General features: G+C 46.7%; 5 protein-coding genes across 5 annotated transcripts; 3 read left to right on the forward strand and 2 right to left on the reverse strand.

Moving 5' to 3' along the window:
- Nucleotides 1-174: 174 nt before the first annotated feature.
- Nucleotides 175-849, reverse strand: LOC103018846 (histone H2A type 2-A-like). The gene has a single exon (XM_007177948.3). The coding sequence runs from the start codon at nt 726-728 to the stop codon at nt 285-287; it is 444 nt and encodes a 147-aa protein (XP_007178010.2). The 5' UTR covers nt 729-849; the 3' UTR covers nt 175-284.
- Nucleotides 850-893: 44 nt separating this feature from the next.
- LOC103018579 (histone H2B type 2-E-like) lies at nt 894-2031 on the forward strand. Its single transcript, XM_007177947.3, has one exon. The coding sequence runs from the start codon at nt 1028-1030 to the stop codon at nt 1406-1408; it is 381 nt and encodes a 126-aa protein (XP_007178009.1). The 5' UTR covers nt 894-1027; the 3' UTR covers nt 1409-2031.
- A 2847-nt stretch (nt 2032-4878) lies between these two features.
- LOC103018297 (histone H2B type 2-E-like) lies at nt 4879-10013 on the reverse strand. The gene has a single exon (XM_057546400.1). It carries the CDS (start codon nt 9872-9874, stop codon nt 9494-9496), a length of 381 nt encoding a protein of 126 aa, XP_057402383.1. The 5' UTR covers nt 9875-10013; the 3' UTR covers nt 4879-9493.
- A 35-nt stretch (nt 10014-10048) lies between these two features.
- Nucleotides 10049-10727, forward strand: LOC103018010 (histone H2A type 2-A-like). The gene has a single exon (XM_007177945.3). It carries the CDS (start codon nt 10174-10176, stop codon nt 10615-10617), a length of 444 nt encoding a protein of 147 aa, XP_007178007.2. The 5' UTR covers nt 10049-10173; the 3' UTR covers nt 10618-10727.
- Nucleotides 10728-11741: 1014 nt separating this feature from the next.
- On the forward strand, nt 11742-12644 carry LOC114237146 (histone H3). Its single transcript, XM_028165439.2, has one exon. It carries the CDS (start codon nt 11831-11833, stop codon nt 12239-12241), a length of 411 nt encoding a protein of 136 aa, XP_028021240.1. The 5' UTR covers nt 11742-11830; the 3' UTR covers nt 12242-12644.
- The last annotated feature ends 7864 nt before the right edge of the window (nt 12645-20508 follow it).

Below are 20508 nucleotides of genomic sequence, written 5' to 3' on the forward strand. Positions count from 1 at the left end.
TGACCTGAGCTAATTAATCTCCTGGATTTACAACCCGTCGCCCCCCCCAACTCAAGCAAAACACCGGTAAGGTACTCAAAGATTCCTAAAGGATGGGCGAAAGGTACTCCCTTCCCCTCTGTACCCCTGGGCCGCACGTTTACTACTGAGAAGGGTGAAATTGAGCAAAGCAGGTGCTGGAACAACTCTTTTTATTTGAAAAAATGGGTGGCTCTGAAAAGAGCCTTTGATTTCAGAGGTGCCCCTTCGAGTAGGGGGCTTGGGAGAGCTTCCGGAGACCGGCCTCACTTGCCCTTTGCCTTGTGGTGGCTCTCCGTCTTCTTGGGGAGCAACACAGCCTGGATGTTCGGCAAAACGCCGCCCTGGGCGATGGTGACTTTGCCCAACAGCTTGTTCAGCTCCTCGTCGTTACGAATAGCCAGCTGCAGGTGACGAGGAATGATGCGCGTCTTTTTGTTGTCTCGGGCCGCGTTGCCCGCTAGCTCCAGGATTTCGGCGGTCAGGTACTCAAGAACTGCCGCCATGTACACGGGCGCGCCAGCCCCCACCCGCTCGGCGTAGTTGCCTTTGCGCAGCAGGCGATGCACTCGCCCCACCGGAAACTGCAGACCTGCGCGGGACGACCGCGACTTGGCCTTGGCGCGGGTCTTACCTCCTTGTTTGCCACGACCAGACATGACACCCACAGGCACTGCAAACTGCTCCCGTTCGATGGCTAACAAAATCATCCTCAACCGCGCCGCTTCACCCTTTTATAGGCAGAACGGCGATTGTCTACGGAGCAATTTGATTGGCTACAGCACAGCTTTGTCCTGATGACCAATAGGATAGCTCAACCAGAATCCACTCATTTACATAACCTCGTCCCCCTCGCAAGAGAGCCACTGAAAACTCGCGAATCGCAACGCGGCGTAATCCGAACCTTAATTTGCGTACAGCCTCTATAAGTACCGAGTCGCTTCCGGTAGCCTCGGTGCGGCTGTTGTGTTTGCGTTCGTGGTGGTCTCTGCAGCTCGTGCTTGCCGTTATGCCTGAACCGGCAAAATCCGCCCCGGCGTCCAAAAAGGGCTCGAAGAAAGCTGTCACCAAAGCCCAGAAGAAGGACGGCAGGAAGCGCAAGCGCAGCCGCAAGGAGAGCTATTCCATTTACGTGTACAAAGTGCTGAAGCAAGTGCACCCGGATACCGGCATCTCGTCCAAGGCCATGGGCATCATGAACTCGTTCGTCAACGACATCTTCGAGCGCATCGCGGGCGAAGCGTCGCGCCTGGCGCATTACAACAAGCGCTCGACCATCACGTCCCGGGAGATCCAGACGGCCGTGCGCCTGCTGCTGCCCGGCGAGCTGGCCAAGCACGCCGTGTCCGAGGGCACCAAGGCGGTCACCAAGTACACCAGCTCCAAGTGAGTTCCTGCCGGGATGCGGCGCTCGCACGAGGCCCCGAGCCGCTTGACTTTCCAAAGGCTCTTTTCAGAGCCACCCACTTTCTCAGTGGAAGAAGCTGTCATGTTGTTTTACACAGGTTTTTTGTAGCTCTACTTTGCTTTTTTTCCTCACCTAGTTAACGTTAAGAGCGTTCACAGTCGTTAAGTACGAACGCAGCTATTTCTTTCAGATAAGTGATGGAGTATTTTTACCTAGTTTGGGAGAACCTAATGGGGTATAGATGTGCTGTGTTTTGTCAGAACTCTTGGAACTGTTTCAATGATGTTGCTTTTTATGAACTTATGTATGCAAGATAAAGTTCGAATATCAAAGGTGCTACCATCTGGTGTTCCCAAGTGGTAAACAGTCGTGGTACTTAATTTTTTGTATTGTGTGGTCGGTGTTGTTTACAAAAAAGGGATAACTTTCACTTGGTGCTAACAAATTCCTTGCGTTTGTGTTATCTTGCATTCCCAAGCACCTGCGTACCCAGTTTATGTGTAGATTCCCCAATAGGGAAACTGGAGCTTGCTTTTGATACCTAGGAATTAACCATTCTTCTGGTGGTTTTTGTCTGCCTCATCTTAGGTCAAATCACATAAAACTTGACTAATACTCGGTGAGTATTTCAGAGCCACCCACTTTCTCAGTGGAAGAAGCTGTTATCCAATTTATTTTCATTTTCTGTTATGCTTCTTTTCCGTATCACTTACTCCTTTCGTAGTGTAAATTTGCTCTCTTCCTTAGGATAAAGGAAAAATCCCAAGGTAGGACCAGATTGTGTCGATCGGTTAAGAACTAGCTAGAGTAATTGTTCATTCTCATGCAAGTAACTTGCCTTTTCCAGTGAAACGGTTAGCGATTGGTGATGATCACTGTAAATCTACTCAGGAGGATGGGGTAAAAAGTTACGCAGTGGTTGCTCTGCAGCAATTACATTGGGTCAATACTTTGTAAATGCATTTTTCTTGAGCTCAGGAAACTAAATGTAATGTTACTGTTAAAAAAAAAAAAGCAATACCTTGACCAGGCCCCAGCACGTATAGAAAATCTGTAAGTCGACTAAAAAAAACACAATCTGCGTTAAGAATCAAGTTTTATTCGGCGACTTGCTGAGGACTAAGCCCAAGAGACAGCCTTTCAGATAGCTCTGAGGGACTGTTCCAAGGAGGTATGGGAGGAACCAGAATATATACCACTTTTACAAAAACAAACCAGGTAGTTGAACATCAAAAGAATTCTAATTAATGAAAAAAAAAAACCCAAACTATCTCAAGTTAATAAATTTAGCACTTCTCTATGGGAAGGTGAAAGAGTGGGCTGATTGAAATCATTCATTTGATATGCACCTTAACTGTCTAGGCCCAGTATCCTGTTTTTCTCCATCCTGAATCCCCTCAGGGTGTACAGTTGAGGTGGCTGCAGCGGCTGATGGCTTGATGGCCACAACATCCTTTGATTACTGATATGGCAGGTGACATTTTTCATCCACATTTCATCTAGACAATTTTTAGTCTAGACACACGTCGTGTCTCACTTTGCTATTCCTTTCAGTTAATATTTGAACAGAGGCCTGAATGAAGAAAGAAAGCAAGCCATAGGATATCTTGGAGAAGAGTATTCTAAGAACAAAAAACAGCAAGTGCAAAGGCCCTGAGGCAGGCACAAGTTTGAGGAGTTCAAGGAATAAGCAAGGCCACTGTGGCTAAAGCACAGTGGGCAAAGGAAAGATCTGCAGGGAGATGTGATCAGAAAGGTAGTTGAGAGTCATTATGTATGCCATTGAGTGGCCTCTAGGGCATTGCAAAGATTTTGTCTTTAATTCTAAGTAGGTTAGCGTGCCTTTGGAGAGTTTGATCAGAGTAATGACATTATTCGACTTACGCTAAAGCTCACCCAGGATGTTATGTTGAAAAATAGACTATAGGTGAGCAAGAGTAGAGGCAGGGAGAATATCAAAAGGGCTACAGTAATAGCTCAGGAGAGAGATGGGTGGTAGCCGTGGAGATGATGAAAAGTAGTCAAGATATAGTTCAAATTAAACTGATGAACTGTATATAGGTTATGACAGAAAGAGAGGAATCAAGGATTTTTAAAAAAAATTATTTGTTTATTTATTTTTGGGCTGCATTGGGTCTTTGTTGCTGCGCGCGGGAGCTACTCTTTGTTGCGGTGTGCAGGCTTCTCGTTGCGGTGGCTTCTCTTGTGGAGCACGGGCTCTAGGCGCACGGGCTTAGCAGTTGTGGCTCGCGGGCTCTAGAGTGCAGGCTCAGTAGTTGTGGCGCACAGACTTAGTTGCTCCGCGGCATGTGGGATCTTCCCGGACCAGGGCTTGAACCCATGTGCTCTGCACTGGCAGGTGGATTCTTAACCACTGCACCACCAGGGAAGCCCGGAATCAAGGATTAATTGCAGGTTCTTGGACTGAGCACTTGGAAAGAGCTGCAACTTACTGATACGAGAGGCAAGTAGGTTTGGAGGGGGAAAGCCTAGAATAATGTCTTGGACAAAATTTTGAGACTACTGGTAGCTATCCAGGTGGAAATATCAAATAGGAAATACCAAATTCCCACGTTGGGAATATGAAATATGAGAACTGGAGTTCAAGGAAGAGAAAGGACAAAGGGGTAGATTCTAAAACCCCGACTCTTGCTCGTTTGTAGGTGATCTATCCTTTTTTTTCTGGATGCTTTTAGAATCGCTATAACATGTCTAGATATGGTTTTTTCCATATCTAGCTGTGGTCTCAGTGTTTCACTAAAATCCCCTATCCAACTTCAGTTTCAACCTCCAACCTTAGAAGGCAGAATAATGAATGTCTAAATCAATGTTAATTGGGCATCCCTTGGCTAGTGCAACCACATAAATCAGTTACCTCTAATAATTGTAGCAAAGTATGAACAAAGGATATCATTCAGAGTTCTAGTTAATATATAGATGATCACTCTCAAACATACATAAGACTTTTAAATATAATGGAGTAAAAAAATCTTATATGTTCATATGTTGAAATTCTATCAGTTAACATACTGTAAAAATAAAATGGAATAATTAACGTCTATGAAAGTTTTCTGTACTAGTTTATTAAGTCTGATTACAAGTTTTTAAAATTTTCTCAATTTTTTGTTTTGTAAAATTCAAACCTATAGAAAAGTTGAAAGAAGCTGTACAATGACCAGCATTATCTTCATCTAGTTTCACCAATTGTTACTATTTGCTGCATTTGCATTTTCTGAACCATTTGAAAATCAGTTGTAAACATCTTGACATTTTTCCCTAAACATTTTTTAAAATTTTTACATAATTTTTGAAGGTTACTTTCCATGTACAGTTATTACAAAATATTGGCTATATTCACCGTGTTGTACAATACATCCTTGAGCCTATCTTACACCCAGTAGTTTGTACTTCCCACTCCCCCACCCCTAAATTGCCCCTCTCCCACTGGTAACCACTAGTTTGTTCTCTGTATCTGTGAGTCTGCTTCTTTTATATTTACTAGTTTGTTGTAATTTTTAGATTCTACATATAGGTCATATTATACAGTATCTTTCTCTGATTTATTTCACTTAGCATAATCCCTCCAAGTCCATCCATGTTCCTGCAAATGGCAAAATTTCATTCTTTTCCCTACTTTATTTACATGTCTCTCTTAAAATCAAGGACATTCTCCTATGTAACTACAGTACCATTATTACCCCCCAAAAATTTAATATTGATTCAGTAATATTAACCAATATGCAATCCATATTCAAATTTCTCCAATTGTCAAAAAAATATCCTTTAAAGCAGCGGTCCCCAACCTTTTTGGCACCAGGGACCGGTTTTGTGGAAGACAATTTTACACAGACAGGCGTGGGGGGCGGTAATGCGAGCAATGGGGAGCGGCAGTTGAAGCTTCCCTCACCCGCCCGCCGCTCACCTCCTGCTGTGCGGCCTGGTTCCCAACAAGCCGTGGACCCCCACCGGTCTGCTGCCCGGGGGTTGGGGACCCCTGCTATAAAGGTGTTGCATTCATTTCCTACGGCTGCTGTAACAAATAACTATAAACTTGGTGGCTTAAAACACAAATTTATTCTCTTAACGTTCTGGAGATCAGAAGCACAAAAATCAGTTTCACCAGGTGGGTCTCAAAACTGCTCTCTCCAAAGGTTCTAGGGGAGAATCCTTTTCCATGCATTTTCCAGGTTCTAGAGAGGCATTTCTTGGCTCATGGTTCCTGCCTCCATTCTCAAAGCCAGCATCGTACCATCTTCAAATCTCTCTGCTTCCATCACCTTCTTCCTCCCTTGGCTTTTTTTTTGCCTCTCATGAGGACACTGGTGATTACATTTGGGTCCACCCAAATAATCCAGCATAATCTCCCTATCTCAAAATCACACCAGGAAAGTCCCCTATGACATTTAAGGTAATATTCACAGATTCTAGGGATTTAGATGTGGGCATATTTAGGAGCCCTATTCAGCCTACCCCCGCTGTTGACTACTGTTATAGGTTGAATTGTGTCCCCTCAAAAGATATGTTGAAGTCTAACTCCCCAGTGCCTTAGAATGTGGCCTTATTTGAAAATAGGGTCTTTGTAGATGTAATCAAGTTAAAATAAGGTCATTAGGGTGGGTTCTAATCCAGTATGACAGGTGTCTTTATAATAAAAAATATATATATATATAGAAATGCACAGGAAGAAAATTGAGACAAATGTCAGGGTTTGTCATAAACCAAATAATACCTGGGGCTACCAGAAGCTGAAAGACAAGGAAGGATCCTGGCCAAGAGCCTTCAGAGGGACAGGGGCCTGCCAACACATTGACTAGACTTCTAGCCTCCAGAAATGATGACAGAATAAATTTCCGTTGTTTTAAGCCACTCAATTTGTGGGACTTTGTTATGGCAGCCCTAAGAAACTAATGCAAACTAAAATTTTTAATAATAGAATTATTTAATTTTTAAATAAAATTTCAGATTTTTAAAAATCCTAGACTGTCCTTCATTTTAATGGCAATATTAATCGTTGGCCCTGGTCAAATATTGATTTTAAAACTTGGACATTTAGTCCAAATGTGTAGTTGGAGCACCTCTATTTTTCCTTATCTACCCTATTTGGTCTCTTTGAGACCTTCCAAGATAAAAGGTCTATCATCTTTCCTTTTATTCTGGGAAATTATTATTTCTCAAATATTTCAAGATCCAAGTAGGGCTCTGAGGCTGGCTGAATTCTTCCTCTCAGCAGTTGCCCTCCTGTTGTCTACAATCATTCTTGCCTTCACACCCACATAACACTACATTCTGCTGCAGCCTCCTGAAAGCAAAGAAGATTCTTTACCAAAAGATAAGAGCAATCTACATTCCCAGTAGTTCAGTTTCTGAAATGTTTGTGCTGATTAGATTGGTCTAGATTCCTGAGCTAATCAGTGTGGGAAGTGGTTGGGACTACATTTAAACCAATCATGCCAACACTAAGAACTGTAGATAAGATCTGTTTTCTGGGAAACACATGTGGTAATGGTTCTCAAACTTGACTGCTCATTAGAGTCACCTGGGGAACTTTTTAAAAATTCCAAGTGATGACTGTGTCCCAAATCACTTAAATCAGAATTTCTGGGGATGGCACCCAGACATCAGTATTTCTAAAAGTTCTCCAGGTACCTATGGGCAGTCAAGTTTGAGCTCCACCTACATAAGGGATTGAGAAAGGTGAGTTCCTTAATGAAAATCAGCATAAAATTAGAAAAACAGAATAAGAAAAATGCTACATAGTCAATAACATACATTATAGGGCTATCAACTACTAAGTTATACTACATAAACACATACGAAATCAAATCTCAAAGAATACGTTAAGGAAACATATAAGGAGAAATAAAGTCTAGAAGAATAAGGTGATAGCCTTCATCCCCACTGCTGTGTTTAGAGTGTGGACAAAGAATGTCGCCTGCCATTTCAGTAAGCAAAAGATGTTGTGGCCAAAAAGCCCTCAGCCACTGCAGCCACCCCTGACGGTGCACCCTGAGGAGATTCAGGATGCAGAAAAACAAAATAATGGCCCTACGTAGTTAAGGTGCATATCAAAGAAATGGTTTCAATAAGCCCAAACTCTTGTATCTTCCCATACCTAGGAAAGCACTAAAATCATTAACTTGAGATGTCTGTTTTTGTGATTAGCAGTAATCTTTTTATGTTCGACTATATGTTTGGTTATTTTTTTCATCAGAAACTCCTATATATCCTGGCTCCTCCCATACCTCTTTGGAACAGTCCCTTGGATCTGAGAGGCTGTATCCCAGGCTTAATTCCTCAGCTAAGTCCACCGAATAAAACATACTTCTCAATTTTTAGGTTGTGCACTTTTTTTAAAAGCAGGTTCGTGTTCTCTTCGCTGAGCTCTAGATGCATCTCTCACACTGCCAACTCCATTTATCGAGCTGAATGTTGAATGTCAACTCCATATATTGAAGGTTCTCAATCTTAAATCAGAATTCTGGATCTCCCTTCAATGCCCCAATCTATCCCTCCTCCCAGTATTCAATCCTAATCAACAGCACCACTGTTTACGCAGTTGCTCAAGCTAAAAATCTAGGGGTTTTGCTCCTATCCACAGTACTACCTCCAAAATATAATCGTAATCACAACATTTCTCACCATCTCCATTATTATCACTGTTCTCCAATCCAGCATGTCTAGACCACCCAGTGGTTCTCACACTTTAGCATGCATCAGAATCACCCAGAGGGCTCGTTAACACAAACTATTAGGGTCTGAAGATTCTGCCTTTAATAAATTCTCAGGTAATGCTAATACTGCTGGTCTGGAGAAGAGACTTTATTTAAGTCACTGCTATAGGGGCTTCCTTGGTGGCACAGTGGTTAAGAATCTGCCTGCCAATGCAGGGGACGCGGGTTTGAGCCCTGGTCCAGGAAGATCCCACATGCTGCAGAGCAACTAAGCCCATGTGCCACAACTACTGGGCCTGCGCTCTAGAGCCTGTGAGCCACAACAACTGAGGCTGCGTGCCACAACTACTGAAGCCCACGTGCCTAGAACCTGTGCTCCGCAACAAGAGAAGCCACTGTAAAGAGTCACTGCTCTAGCCTGCAACACTGTAATAGCCCTTCTAATTGGTTCCCTTGCTTCTATGGATAATCTAGGATCTATGATTCACCATAGCAACCAGTGACCTACTTTAAGGTTAATGAGGTCCTGTTATCCATGTCCCTACAGAAAGCAATCCAAGGGTTCCCAAAGCACCGACACTAACCTCTGAAGCCAGTCTCCTTTGCATTCCCAGCTATATTGGGGCTTTCTGCTCCTTGAACATTTCAAATATTTTCCTGCTTCGGAAATTATGCATATCTTATTTCCATTGTATGGACATATCTTTTAAATTGGGTAAGCTTTTCTAAGAGGCAATTCTCTGGGGAGAACACTATCACCGAGTATTAGTCAAGTTTTATGTGATTTGACCTAAGATGAGGCAGACAAAAACCACCAGAAGAATGGTTAATTCCTAGGTATCAAAAGCAAGCTCCAGTTTCCCTATTGGGGAATCTACACATAAACTGGGTACGCAGGTGCTTGGGAATGCAAGATAACACAAACGCAAGGAATTTGTTAGCACCAAGTGAAAGTTATCCCTTTTTTGTAAACAACACCGACCACACAATACAAAAAATTAAGTACCACGACTGTTTACCACTTGGGAACACCAGATGGTAGCACCTTTGATATTCGAACTTTATCTTGCATACATAAGTTCATAAAAAGCAACATCATTGAAACAGTTCCAAGAGTTCTGACAAAACACAGCACATCTATACCCCATTAGGTTCTCCCAAACTAGGTAAAAATACTCCATCACTTATCTGAAAGAAATAGCTGCGTTCGTACTTAACGACTGTGAACGCTCTTAACGTTAACTAGGTGAGGAAAAAAAGCAAAGTAGAGCTACAAAAAACCTGTGTAAAACAACATGACAGCTTCTTCCACTGAGAAAGTGGGTGGCTCTGAAAAGAGCCTTTGGAAAGTCAAGCGGCTCGGGGCCTCGTGCGAGCGCCGCATCCCGGCAGGAACTCACTTGGAGCTGGTGTACTTGGTGACCGCCTTGGTGCCCTCGGACACGGCGTGCTTGGCCAGCTCGCCGGGCAGCAGCAGGCGCACGGCCGTCTGGATCTCCCGGGACGTGATGGTCGAGCGCTTGTTGTAATGCGCCAGGCGCGACGCTTCGCCCGCGATGCGCTCGAAGATGTCGTTGACGAACGAGTTCATGATGCCCATGGCCTTGGACGAGATGCCGGTATCCGGGTGCACTTGCTTCAGCACTTTGTACACGTAAATGGAATAGCTCTCCTTGCGGCTGCGCTTGCGCTTCCTGCCGTCCTTCTTCTGGGCTTTGGTGACAGCTTTCTTCGAGCCCTTTTTGGACGCCGGGGCGGATTTTGCCGGTTCAGGCATAACGGCAAGCACGAGCTGCAGAGACCACCACGAACGCAAACACAACAGCCGCACCGAGGCTACCGGAAGCGACTCGGTACTTATAGAGGCTGTACGCAAATTAAGGTTCGGATTACGCCGCGTTGCGATTCGCGAGTTTTCAGTGGCTCTCTTGCGAGGGGGACGAGGTTATGTAAATGAGTGGATTCTGGTTGAGCTATCCTATTGGTCATCAGGACAAAGCTGTGCTGTAGCCAATCAAATTGCTCCGTAGACAATCGCCGTTCTGCCTATAAAAGGGTGAAGCGGCGCGGTTGAGGATGATTTTGTTAGCCATCGAACGGGAGCAGTTTGCAGTGCCTGTGGGTGTCATGTCTGGTCGTGGCAAACAAGGAGGTAAGACCCGCGCCAAGGCCAAGTCGCGGTCGTCCCGCGCAGGTCTGCAGTTTCCGGTGGGGCGAGTGCATCGCCTGCTGCGCAAAGGCAACTACGCCGAGCGGGTGGGGGCTGGCGCGCCCGTGTACATGGCGGCAGTTCTTGAGTACCTGACCGCCGAAATCCTGGAGCTAGCGGGCAACGCGGCCCGAGACAACAAAAAGACGCGCATCATTCCTCGTCACCTGCAGCTGGCTATTCGTAACGACGAGGAGCTGAACAAGCTGTTGGGCAAAGTCACCATCGCCCAGGGCGGCGTTTTGCCGAACATCCAGGCTGTGTTGCTCCCCAAGAAGACGGAGAGCCACCACAAGGCAAAGGGCAAGTGAGGCCGGTCTCCGGAAGCTCTCCCAAGCCCCCTACTCGAAGGGGCACCTCTGAAATCAAAGGCTCTTTTCAGAGCCACCCATTTTTTCAAATAAAAAGAGTTGTTCCAGCACCTGCTTTGCTCAATTTCACCCTTCTCAGTAGTAAACGTGCGGCCCAGGGGTACAGAGGGGAAGGGAGTACCTTTCGCCCATCCTTTAGGAATCTTTGAGTACCTTACCGGTGTTTTGCTTGAGTTGGGGGGGGCGACGGGTTGTAAATCCAGGAGATTAATTAGCTCAGGTCAAGGTAGCAAGCCTCTTAGGCGCCAGGGTCGACTCAGTTCTAAGTACTCCGTCAGGCGACCCGCGATGCCTTAACTCGGAGTCGGATGCCTATGAGCAACTCTATAGTTGTTCCCCAGGCCTTTGCCCAACACTTGAGGTCTAGTACCAAGGGGACGTTCCCTCTCTCACACACGTACACGCCCGGTTCACCCCAGTCGGTTAGGGGAACGGACAGTTTTCGGGAGTGTGGCGGACCTGGAGTTTGGCTTAAGTGAGTCGACTGTCTCAAAGGGGAAAAAAAAGGCGCCTTCGCGGCGGAGATACAGGTCCCCACTTAGGCTTTCGGAGGCGGAGTCTTGCGCCGGGAGGGGGGCGCAGATAACTTTCCGATCCGAAAAGCACGGAAAGGCGGAAACAAAAGAAAACCAAAAACCACACAACGATCCGTCATGCCAACTAAGCTAGGGGGCTCGGAGAAGGCAACAAGGCGTTCCGGGGGCGGCGGGGCCAAACAGAAGGTTGAGGTTCAATTCGGGAGCTAGAAAGCGTAGAAAGAGGGTTTCGCGGGTAGCGCGTTCCAAGGGAGCGAAGGGCTGAGGAGGAACATTCTGACACAGTTGCGCTCAAAACTGACTCTCACTCTGAAAGAAAGGAAAAACAAGGCAGGGAAAACTGTTGGCAAACTGGACAGTAGAAAGGGAGGCGGGGAGGCGGGGAGGCGGGGAGGCGGGGAGGCGGGGAGGCGGGGAGGCGGGGGGATACTGCCCAAGCCAATCAGTGGCGCTAGGGCCGATGACGTCACAGCCAATGGACAGCCAGCGCGGGACTTTCAATTATTGTCCCGCCCAATCGGGAAAAGACTGTGCCTATAAAGACCGCTGCGGCGGGCTGGATCCCGGTTCCTCTCCTTGTGCAGCGTTGCGCCGGCGAGCTCGTGTCTCGTTTCGCTATGGCCCGTACAAAGCAGACTGCCCGCAAGTCGACCGGTGGCAAGGCCCCGCGGAAGCAGCTGGCCACCAAGGCGGCCCGCAAGAGCGCGCCGGCCACCGGCGGCGTCAAGAAGCCGCACCGCTACCGGCCGGGCACCGTGGCCCTGCGCGAGATCCGGCGCTACCAGAAGTCGACCGAGCTGCTGATCCGCAAGCTGCCCTTCCAGCGGCTGGTGCGCGAGATCGCGCAGGACTTCAAGACCGACCTGCGCTTCCAGAGCTCGGCCGTGATGGCGCTGCAGGAGGCGAGCGAGGCCTACCTGGTGGGGCTGTTTGAAGACACGAACCTGTGCGCTATCCACGCCAAGCGCGTGACCATCATGCCCAAAGACATCCAGCTGGCCCGCCGCATCCGCGGGGAGCGGGCTTAAGCAGTGTGCGCTCGGCTCGAGGTTCCATCATATCCAAAGGCTCTTTTCAGAGCCACCCACAACTGCACTTGGAAGAAGCTGTGCCACTTGTCCGTGCTCTCCCGGCGGGCCCTCGCATACCCCGGGAGGAGAGGCCGTTAGAGCGGGCAGAGCGTTAGGCTCCAACAGATAGGCTAAAGAAAGGCCAGGTATCCGGCCTAGTCCCCTGCTTGCTGGCCGCCTTCCGGGGTGTCAAGATCTGAGTGAGTTTGGTCAGTCGGCTTCTCTGGACTGGCGAGGTTGTCGCTGCGTTCTTGGGCGCGGCCAGGGCGCCCAGTTTCGCTTCTTGGAGGCGGCCACGGGTCCTCCCGTAGGGTCGGGCTCTTCTAGGGCGTCTTCTTAGTCGACCGTGGCCCAGAGCTGTAATCTGTCCCGGGAGGAGGGGGGGCTGGGGGGGGAGGTTAGAGCAGGCAGAGTCACTAGGGGACGCTCAGGATTCGCGGGCTTGAGCGCGCGGGGGCTGGCCTTCAGGCAGTTGAGAGCCGCGCGCATGTCTGACCTCCTCACCCCCGCTGGAAAGGGCCCCGCCCCGCGTGGCTCTCCAGCTCCGGAGGGAAATCGCCACCTCGGTCGGTCCCGCCCCGTTTCTGCCGGGGAAAATGAGGGATTCCTGCAACCTGGCTGCGTGTTGGAAGTCGGTAATGCCCGGGCGTCACTCCTCAGCGAGGAACTTAGCGGAGGCCATTCATCCCCTTACTCCACCCTCTCTCTCAAAACTCCCGCGCGGGCCTGAACGATTTCGCCTGTTATTTTAAGCCCTTGACATTCTCACTTTCCTCAGCCTTGCTCCTTTTCTTTCAAATGCCAACCCCACTCAGACAAGTACCGGTAGCTCTGTGCAGGAATAGACCAGAGGACAAGGAAGGATCTGGTGTCTGCGGCATGGCATTCAGTTCAGACAGTCGGGTGGGTTTGACCGGCCTGAGCCCAAAGGAGCAGCTGTGGGGAAGAGGATGGACGGCCGGGAGCTCAAGGGCCGCCATAACCTAGGCCACTCCCCGGGGACTCGGTCTTGTCGGTATTGTTCTCGGCTCCACGGCAGGAGACTGATTCTTCCTGGAAGACATCCCGAGAGGCATAGGCGTGAGGTCTGTGTGGTTATATGAGAAGTTATCCAGGTCAAGGCGCTCAGAGTTCAAGCTGTGGGAGGCACTGAACCAATGGAAGGCAGAAAAGACCCTGCTCCTCTCCCTTGCACCCATTTGCTGGCCCCAGGATCTGTAAGGGCAGAGATTTGACGTTGTCTCAGAGGGGCAGTTCCTGCACCAGATGAGAGCAGAAGTCTAAGGTCTCTTACTGTCTTTTAGGAATGAACCTGTTCAACTGGGGGAGTGGGACAGTATCTTGTAGAGCCCACACTACACAAGACTCAGATAGGAGCTATTATGTGGGTCTCAGATGACATCTCTTTTTAACCTTGATCATCGCTTGTTTGCACCTGGAAGAGGCCAGAGTTTGTGTTTTTGTTGTCTCAGCACAGTTGATAGATAAAAGCATTACCAGAGATGGGTGAGAATTCACTGAGGGGAATAGAAAGTAAAGTAGACATACTTTTGAAAACTTTTTTGCCCTTTGCAAGGAGTGTGGGGAAAAAAAGAGCAATGTGGACTGCAGCTTCTCCTGACAGTGGGTCCCCAGTTTGCAGCCCCAGGCTCACAGAGATTTTCAGAATAGGCCCTGTTATGGGCTGAATTGTGCCCTCCAACAATTCATATGTTGAAGCCCTAATTCCTTGTACCTCAGAATGTGACTGTATTTGGGGATAGGACCTCTAAGTAGGCAATTAAGTTTAAAATGGGGTCATTAAGATGGACCCTAAATGAGTCGTGTCCTTATAAGAAGAGGCAATCAGGACACAGACAACACAGGGGGATATCCATGTGAGGACACAATGAGAAGGCAGCCATCTGCAAGCCAAAGAGACAGGTCTCAGAAGAAATCCAACCTGCCGACATCTTGATCTTGGACTTCTAGCCTCTTGAACTGTGAGAAAATAAAATTAGTTGTTTAAGCCACGCAGTCTGTGGTATTTTGTTATGGCTGCCCTAGAAAACTAAAACAGACCCAGGGTCTCATTCCCTGCTCAGACCAACACTGCAAGATGGGATCCTCAGGATCTATACTCTGTGAGATATAAGCAGAAGCAGCAGTGACTCAGGGCTGTGCAGGGTTGGCACATTTGCACCCAGCATCTCATCCACTGAAGTTTGTTTTCAAAGAGGCAGCCTGAAGTTCTCAGACAGTGAGTGACTTTCCAGCATGTCTGAGCCATTAGTGGCTCAGCAGACCCCTGAGCACATAGATTTCCATGTCAGGGCTCTTCCTCCCCAGGATCATACTCCCTGAAGGGATACTACATCAGATTTAAAAGCAGATATCTAAGATCTCCCTGTGGCCCTGAAATTTGCAGTCAGCATGGGCATCTGTCATGGCTAAGGCAGGTCAGGCGTTCCTAGCTTAGCAGGAATGTCTATATCCTGCCTTCACCCCCTCCTCATTTTTCTACCCACCTCTGTCCTCCTGCCACAGCAGTGGATTGCTCACTCACCAAACTCAATGCTTGCAGGGTGTGGAAGGATAATGATGAAAGAAAGCAGAGAGGGAGGAGCACTGGTCTCTTGCTGGTGGAACAGGGGAGGCCCTCCCTGGTTGGTCTTTCCTGGTTTCCTGTCAAAGGTGAGCCCCTTAAGGGCAGGGCCTTGTCTGCATCATTGATCCTTCTTCCAGGGCTGCTACACAGCCAGGCTCTGGGCCTCAACCATGGAGGTGATCTCTACTCAGCTGACAGCCCCCAGCCCTCACATGGGGCCAAGAAACAACAGGCAGTGGAAACAGGTGTGTACACACTCACTTTCTGAGGAAGTGGGCCTGTCTGACCCAATCCCTCTCACCCAGTGGAGAGTCAGGCCTTAGCAAGACACTGCTGCCTCACCCATCAGCAGCTGCTTGGGGGATTTGCCCCACAAGGCCAAGACAACAGAATCTGGTTCTCACTGTGAGCCTGTTCTGGGAGGAGTGAGGAGTTCTCCAGTGCCTTCAGGGCTTCCCAAACTGCCACAGGCATTTTTAGCTTTGACACCTTTGGGGTAATAGGACAAAGATGATATTCCTGCCACTGTTCTGTGAAGGTCAAACTTCCTAGGCCTAATAGAAAACTTCTGGAATGTCTTCATTGGTTTGAAAACCTAGGGTGAAGTAGTACCCAATTTTTTTAATGTCAGTATCAAAATTTAATTATTTTAGGTACTTAAGTAATTTTCCGCTTTCAGATTACAAAAAAGAAAATCAAGCAAAAAGAAATTCACGTTCTTTTTAAAAGTTTCATCATGTCCAGCCTGTTTCCAGAAAAAGTTGGTCATGGAACTGGATTGTTTATTGGACTTTGTGTCCTTTAATCAGAGCTGTTGGTGGCCTCAGTTAAGGCAGTGGCTAGGAGTGGACAGAGATACAGTGATGGACTTGAGGGAATTGTAGAAAGTAAATTTGATAAGATTTGGTGATTTAGGTATTTGGAGAATGCAAGAGAGGAAGGAGCCTCTCCTTGGCTTGAGAAGCTAGGAGATAATGGTAGTTTTTCACTAAGGTGGAGAATGTAGGGAGAAGAAATTGCTTTTGGAACCAAGAAGCTGCATAAAGGCCCTTCCAACATTGAAGTTGATATTCCTGTTATCCATCTAGGACACATTCACTAAGAGTTAGGAATATTAATTTAAACAGCAAAGGGGGTCAGCTGGAGCTACTTTGGGGGAAGCCCTTAGCAGATAGATAAGGGTAACAGAAGGCAAGGAATGAGATGAGATCTACCCAGGGGTCAAGGAGAAGAGAAGAGGACTGAGGCAGGCATCCTGGGCAAGCAGGACCAGTGGTGGGGCTGGTAGATGAAGAGAACACCAAGAGGCAGAAGGAGAGCTGGAAAGAGAAGAGGGCCACCAGGAGAAAGTGTCCCAAGGGGCAACTGTGGTCATCATAGGGACATATTGTACACTGAAGTTCAGAAATAACAACCACTTATGCATTAAGCTCAGTCACTTCTGACTATGCTTTATATTTTGTATCTCTTTTAATCACCATGACAACCCTGCAAGGCAAGTAGATGTTTTATCATCCTCATTTTAGACTGGGAAGCTTTGAGTATTTTGCCCAAGCTCTCACAGCTAGTGAGTGCCAGGGCCAGGGACTCTGACCAAAGTGCTGGGACTCCAAAGTTCATATTAAGCAGAAAACACCAAGTAAAGGGCACATACTGGAAGCTGGGAGGGGAAATGACAGGAGGTGCCTGATTGAACACAGGGTTGAGGGCCTCATTGCTTCAGTGGACTCTCTTCCTCCTGCTTACCCAGAAACCCTGGCTTCTGAATCCTCACTCAGAAGGACCCAGTATCCACGCCCCTCCCAGCTCTCAGGGAACTCTCAGGAATTTGCAGGCCAACAGCAGGTCTGGAAGGAATTTCCTGCAGGTTGGCTCCAAAAGAGGGCAGAAGGTAGCTTCCCTGGGCTGTAACCCTTGCCCACAGATGGCTAAAGCCAACCATTAGCCTGCTTCTGGTGACCTTTGCTGAGGGCAGAGTTCACCACTAGTGACCTGCTTAATAGGATCAGTGCTTGAAGGGAGGTGCTTTAGAGAGGGGTTCATATTTGTGGTAGACTGAATAACAGCCCCCCCATTAGCATGCCTGCATCCTAATCCCTGGAATCTCTGAATATGTTACCTTATATGGCAAAAGGGACTTTGCCAATGTGATTAAGTTAAGGACCTTGAGGCAGGGAGATTATCCTGGATTATCTGGGTGGGCCCTAAATGTAATCACAACAGACCTTATTAGAGGGAGGCACGAGGCTCAGTGGGGAGAAGGTGATGTAATGACAGAAGCAGGGATGGGGTGATGAGGCCAGGAGCCAAGAAATGCCAGCAACCTCTAGAAGCTAGAAGAGACAAGGAGTGGATTCTCCCCACAGAGCCTCCAGAAGGAATCAGTCTTTCTGGCACTTGATTTTAGTCCCTTAAGATTCATTTTTGGCTTCTGACCTCCAGAACTACAAGAGAATAAATTTGTGTTGTTTTAAGCCACTAAATCTATGGTAATTTGTTAAAGCAGGAATGGGAAACTAATACACCATCCTGTATTCATGAAAGACACTAGGTTCTTTTTATTTGTGAGAAGGGAGATTTGAGTGTGATAAGAAGCAGAGTATACACTGTACTTGGAGGGAAGGTGGGAGGGAGGGAAGGGAGATGGCAGTGGAGAAGAAAAGGCCTCAAGAATGGGAGACTTGGTACTCCACAGCTATCAGACTGGCCCCTTCATGAGCCCCTTGACCTGTTCAACCCAGAGTTCCTCAGGGCATCTCCATCTTCGCAAGTGGCACTGAGGGCCTCTAGACACTGGTTGACCTCTCCCAGCCATGGACGTCTGTAGGACTCCCTGAGGCCATACCAGGGCAGGAAGAACCCAGATTGACTCCGCTGTCGTCTGCAGCAGTGGCAAACTCTTCTTGCTCTTCAGGACAGTTCACACCCAAACTGCTGCAAGGATGCTGTGTTCGTTTCCTTAGGGCTGCTATAGCAAATTACCACAAACTTGCTAGCTTAAAACAACAGAAATTTATTCTCTCACAGTTCTGGAGATCAGTAGTCTGAAATCAAAAAGTATCAGCAGGGCCATGCTCTCTCCAGAGCTTCTAGGGGAGAATCCTTCCTTGCCTCTTTCAGCTTCCAGTGTCTCCTGGCGTTCCTTGGCTTCTGGCAGCATCACTCCAATTTCTGCCTTTGTCTTCGCATGACCTTCTTCCCTGAATCTCTGCGTCCAACTCTCCCTCTCCTTTCACTTATCCCACCCTCAATCCAGGATGATTTCATCTCAAGACCCTTAGTTACATCTGCAAAGACCATATTTCCAAATAAAATCACATTCTGAGCTTCCGGGTAGACATGAATTTTGGGGGAGGACACTATTCAACCCACCACGGATGCTGAGCCCTGAGCCCCTAGGGCCCTCTGGAAGCAGGCCCAGACTTCCCCTGGTTTCCCTCTGTCTAGGTGCCCATGAACTCTCCACCTCCAAAAGGCCATCTGTCAGTCACTTGCACCTGAGTATTAAAACTAAGAGCAACAGCTTTGCATTTTTACTAATGCTCTCTGTGCCCATGAGTGTGGAGGCTAGAGGAGAGGCTGTATCTCCACTTGGGGAAGTCCAGGCTTCAGGGGCAGTGCAGGGAAATGTCTTTGGCCCTTGGTTAGATGCCTCTGGTAATCATGAGACAGCCTGAACTGTCTGGGCAATAGTAGAATGTTCCCGGATTCATTTGTCTGGGAAAAGCTGGAAGAGAAAAGATATGGAGCTAGAATAGGAGTTCAGTGTCTCAGTTTCAATATCTGTAAAATAGTGACAATAAATGTAGACACCTCATAGGATTGCCATAGGGATAAAATGAGATAAATACAAGTAATGCAAAATACTTAGAGCAGAGTTTCAACATGGCAATAAATTAATAATTATTAGTCAATTTAATTAACATTATGATAAACACTAATTGATACAAGTCCTAAATCTTTCCTTTGGGAACATTACAATCATGTTGTAGAAAGAAAGACTAATACATAGGAAACAATTGGTACATTATTTAATCTCTAGATGATTAGCATCTTGAGATCCTGCTAGACTGTGGCCCAGACATTAAGAATACTTGGGTTCCTGAGTGCCTTATGAATCACAAAAGCCATTCACTTATGTCTTCTCATTTGATTCCACAAGAACCCAGGAAAGGAAGAAGAGGTTTGTTTCCCTGTCTTACAGTTAAGAAAATTTCTGGTGAAGATGAGACACCTGGATACATGGGTCACCCAGCTAAAAAGCAGCCAGGATGGAATTTGAGCCTAAGTTTTGTGTTTTAAAATCTTAAAATTTGTATGGAGACACAAAAGACTCCAAATAGCCAAAGCAGTCTTGAGGGAAAAAAACAGAGCTGGAGGAATCAGACTCCCTGAATTCAGACTATACTACAAAGCTACAGTAATCAAGACAATACAGTACTGGAACAAAAAAAGAAATATAGATCAATGGAACAGGATAGAAAGCCCAGAGATAAACCCACGCACCTATGGTCAACTAATCTATGACAAAGGAGGCAACGATATACAATGGAGAAAAGATAGTCTCTTCAATAAGTGGTGCTAGGAAAACTGGACAGCTACATGTAAAAGAATGAAATTAGAACACTCCCTAACACCATACACAAAAATAAACTCAAAATGGATTAGAGACCTAAATGTAAGACTGGACACTATAAAACTCTTAGAGGAAAACATAGGAAGAACACTCTTTGACATAAATCAGAGCAAGATCTTTTTTGAACCACCTCCTAGAGTAATGGAAATAAAAACAAAAATAAACAAATGCGACCTAATGAAACTTAAAAGCTTTTGCAAAGCAAAGGAAACTACAAACAAGACGAAAAGACAACCCTCAGAATGGGAGAAAATATTTGCAAACGAATCAATGGACAAAGGATTAATCTCCAAAATATATAAACAGCTCATGCAGCTCAATATTAAAAAAAAAAAACCCAATCCAAAAATGGGCAGAAGACCTAAATAGACATTTCTCCAAAGAAGACATACAGATGGCCAAGAAGCACATGAAAAGCTGCTCAACAGCACTAATAATTAGAGAAATGCAAATCAAAACTACAATGAGGTATCACCTCACACCAGGTAGAATGGGCAGCATCAGAAAATATACAAACAACAAATGCTGGAGAGGGTGTGGAGAAAAAGGGAACCCTCTTGCACTGTTGGTGGAAATGTAAATTGATACAGCCACTATGGAGAACAGTATGGAGGTTCCTTAAAAAACTAAAAATAGAATTACCATATGACCCAGCAATCCCACTACTGGTCATATACCCAGAGAAAACCATAATTCAAAAAGACACATGCACCCCAATGTTCATTGCAGCTCTATTTACAATAGCCAGGACATGGAAGCAACCTAAGTGTCCATCAACAGATGAATGGATAAAGAAGATGTGGCACATATATACAATGGAATATTACTCAGCCATAAAAAGGAACGAAATTGAGTTATTTGTAGTGAGGTGGATGGACCTAGAGACTGTCATACAGAGTGAAGTAAGTCAGAAAGAGAAAAACAAATATCGTATATTAACACATATATGTGGAACCTAGAAAAATGGTACAGATGAACCAGTTTGCAGGGCAGAAATAGAGA

Source organism: Balaenoptera acutorostrata, chromosome 1 (assembly GCF_949987535.1).
Source record: "Balaenoptera acutorostrata chromosome 1, mBalAcu1.1, whole genome shotgun sequence".
In the NCBI taxonomy this organism is placed as follows: domain Eukaryota; kingdom Metazoa; phylum Chordata; class Mammalia; order Artiodactyla; family Balaenopteridae; genus Balaenoptera; species Balaenoptera acutorostrata.

Bases quoted from the DNA above. Each gene is read 5' to 3' on its own strand.
- LOC103018846 (XM_007177948.3), bottom strand. From the start codon at position 728: ATGATTTTGTTAGCCATCGAACGGGAGCAGTTTGCAGTGCCTGTGGGT.
- LOC103018579 (XM_007177947.3), top strand. From the start codon at position 1,028: ATGCCTGAACCGGCAAAATCCGCCCCGGCGTCCAAAAAGGGCTCGAAG.
- LOC103018297 (XM_057546400.1), bottom strand. From the start codon at position 9,874: ATGCCTGAACCGGCAAAATCCGCCCCGGCGTCCAAAAAGGGCTCGAAG.
- LOC103018010 (XM_007177945.3), top strand. From the start codon at position 10,174: ATGATTTTGTTAGCCATCGAACGGGAGCAGTTTGCAGTGCCTGTGGGT.
- LOC114237146 (XM_028165439.2), top strand. From the start codon at position 11,831: ATGGCCCGTACAAAGCAGACTGCCCGCAAGTCGACCGGTGGCAAGGCC.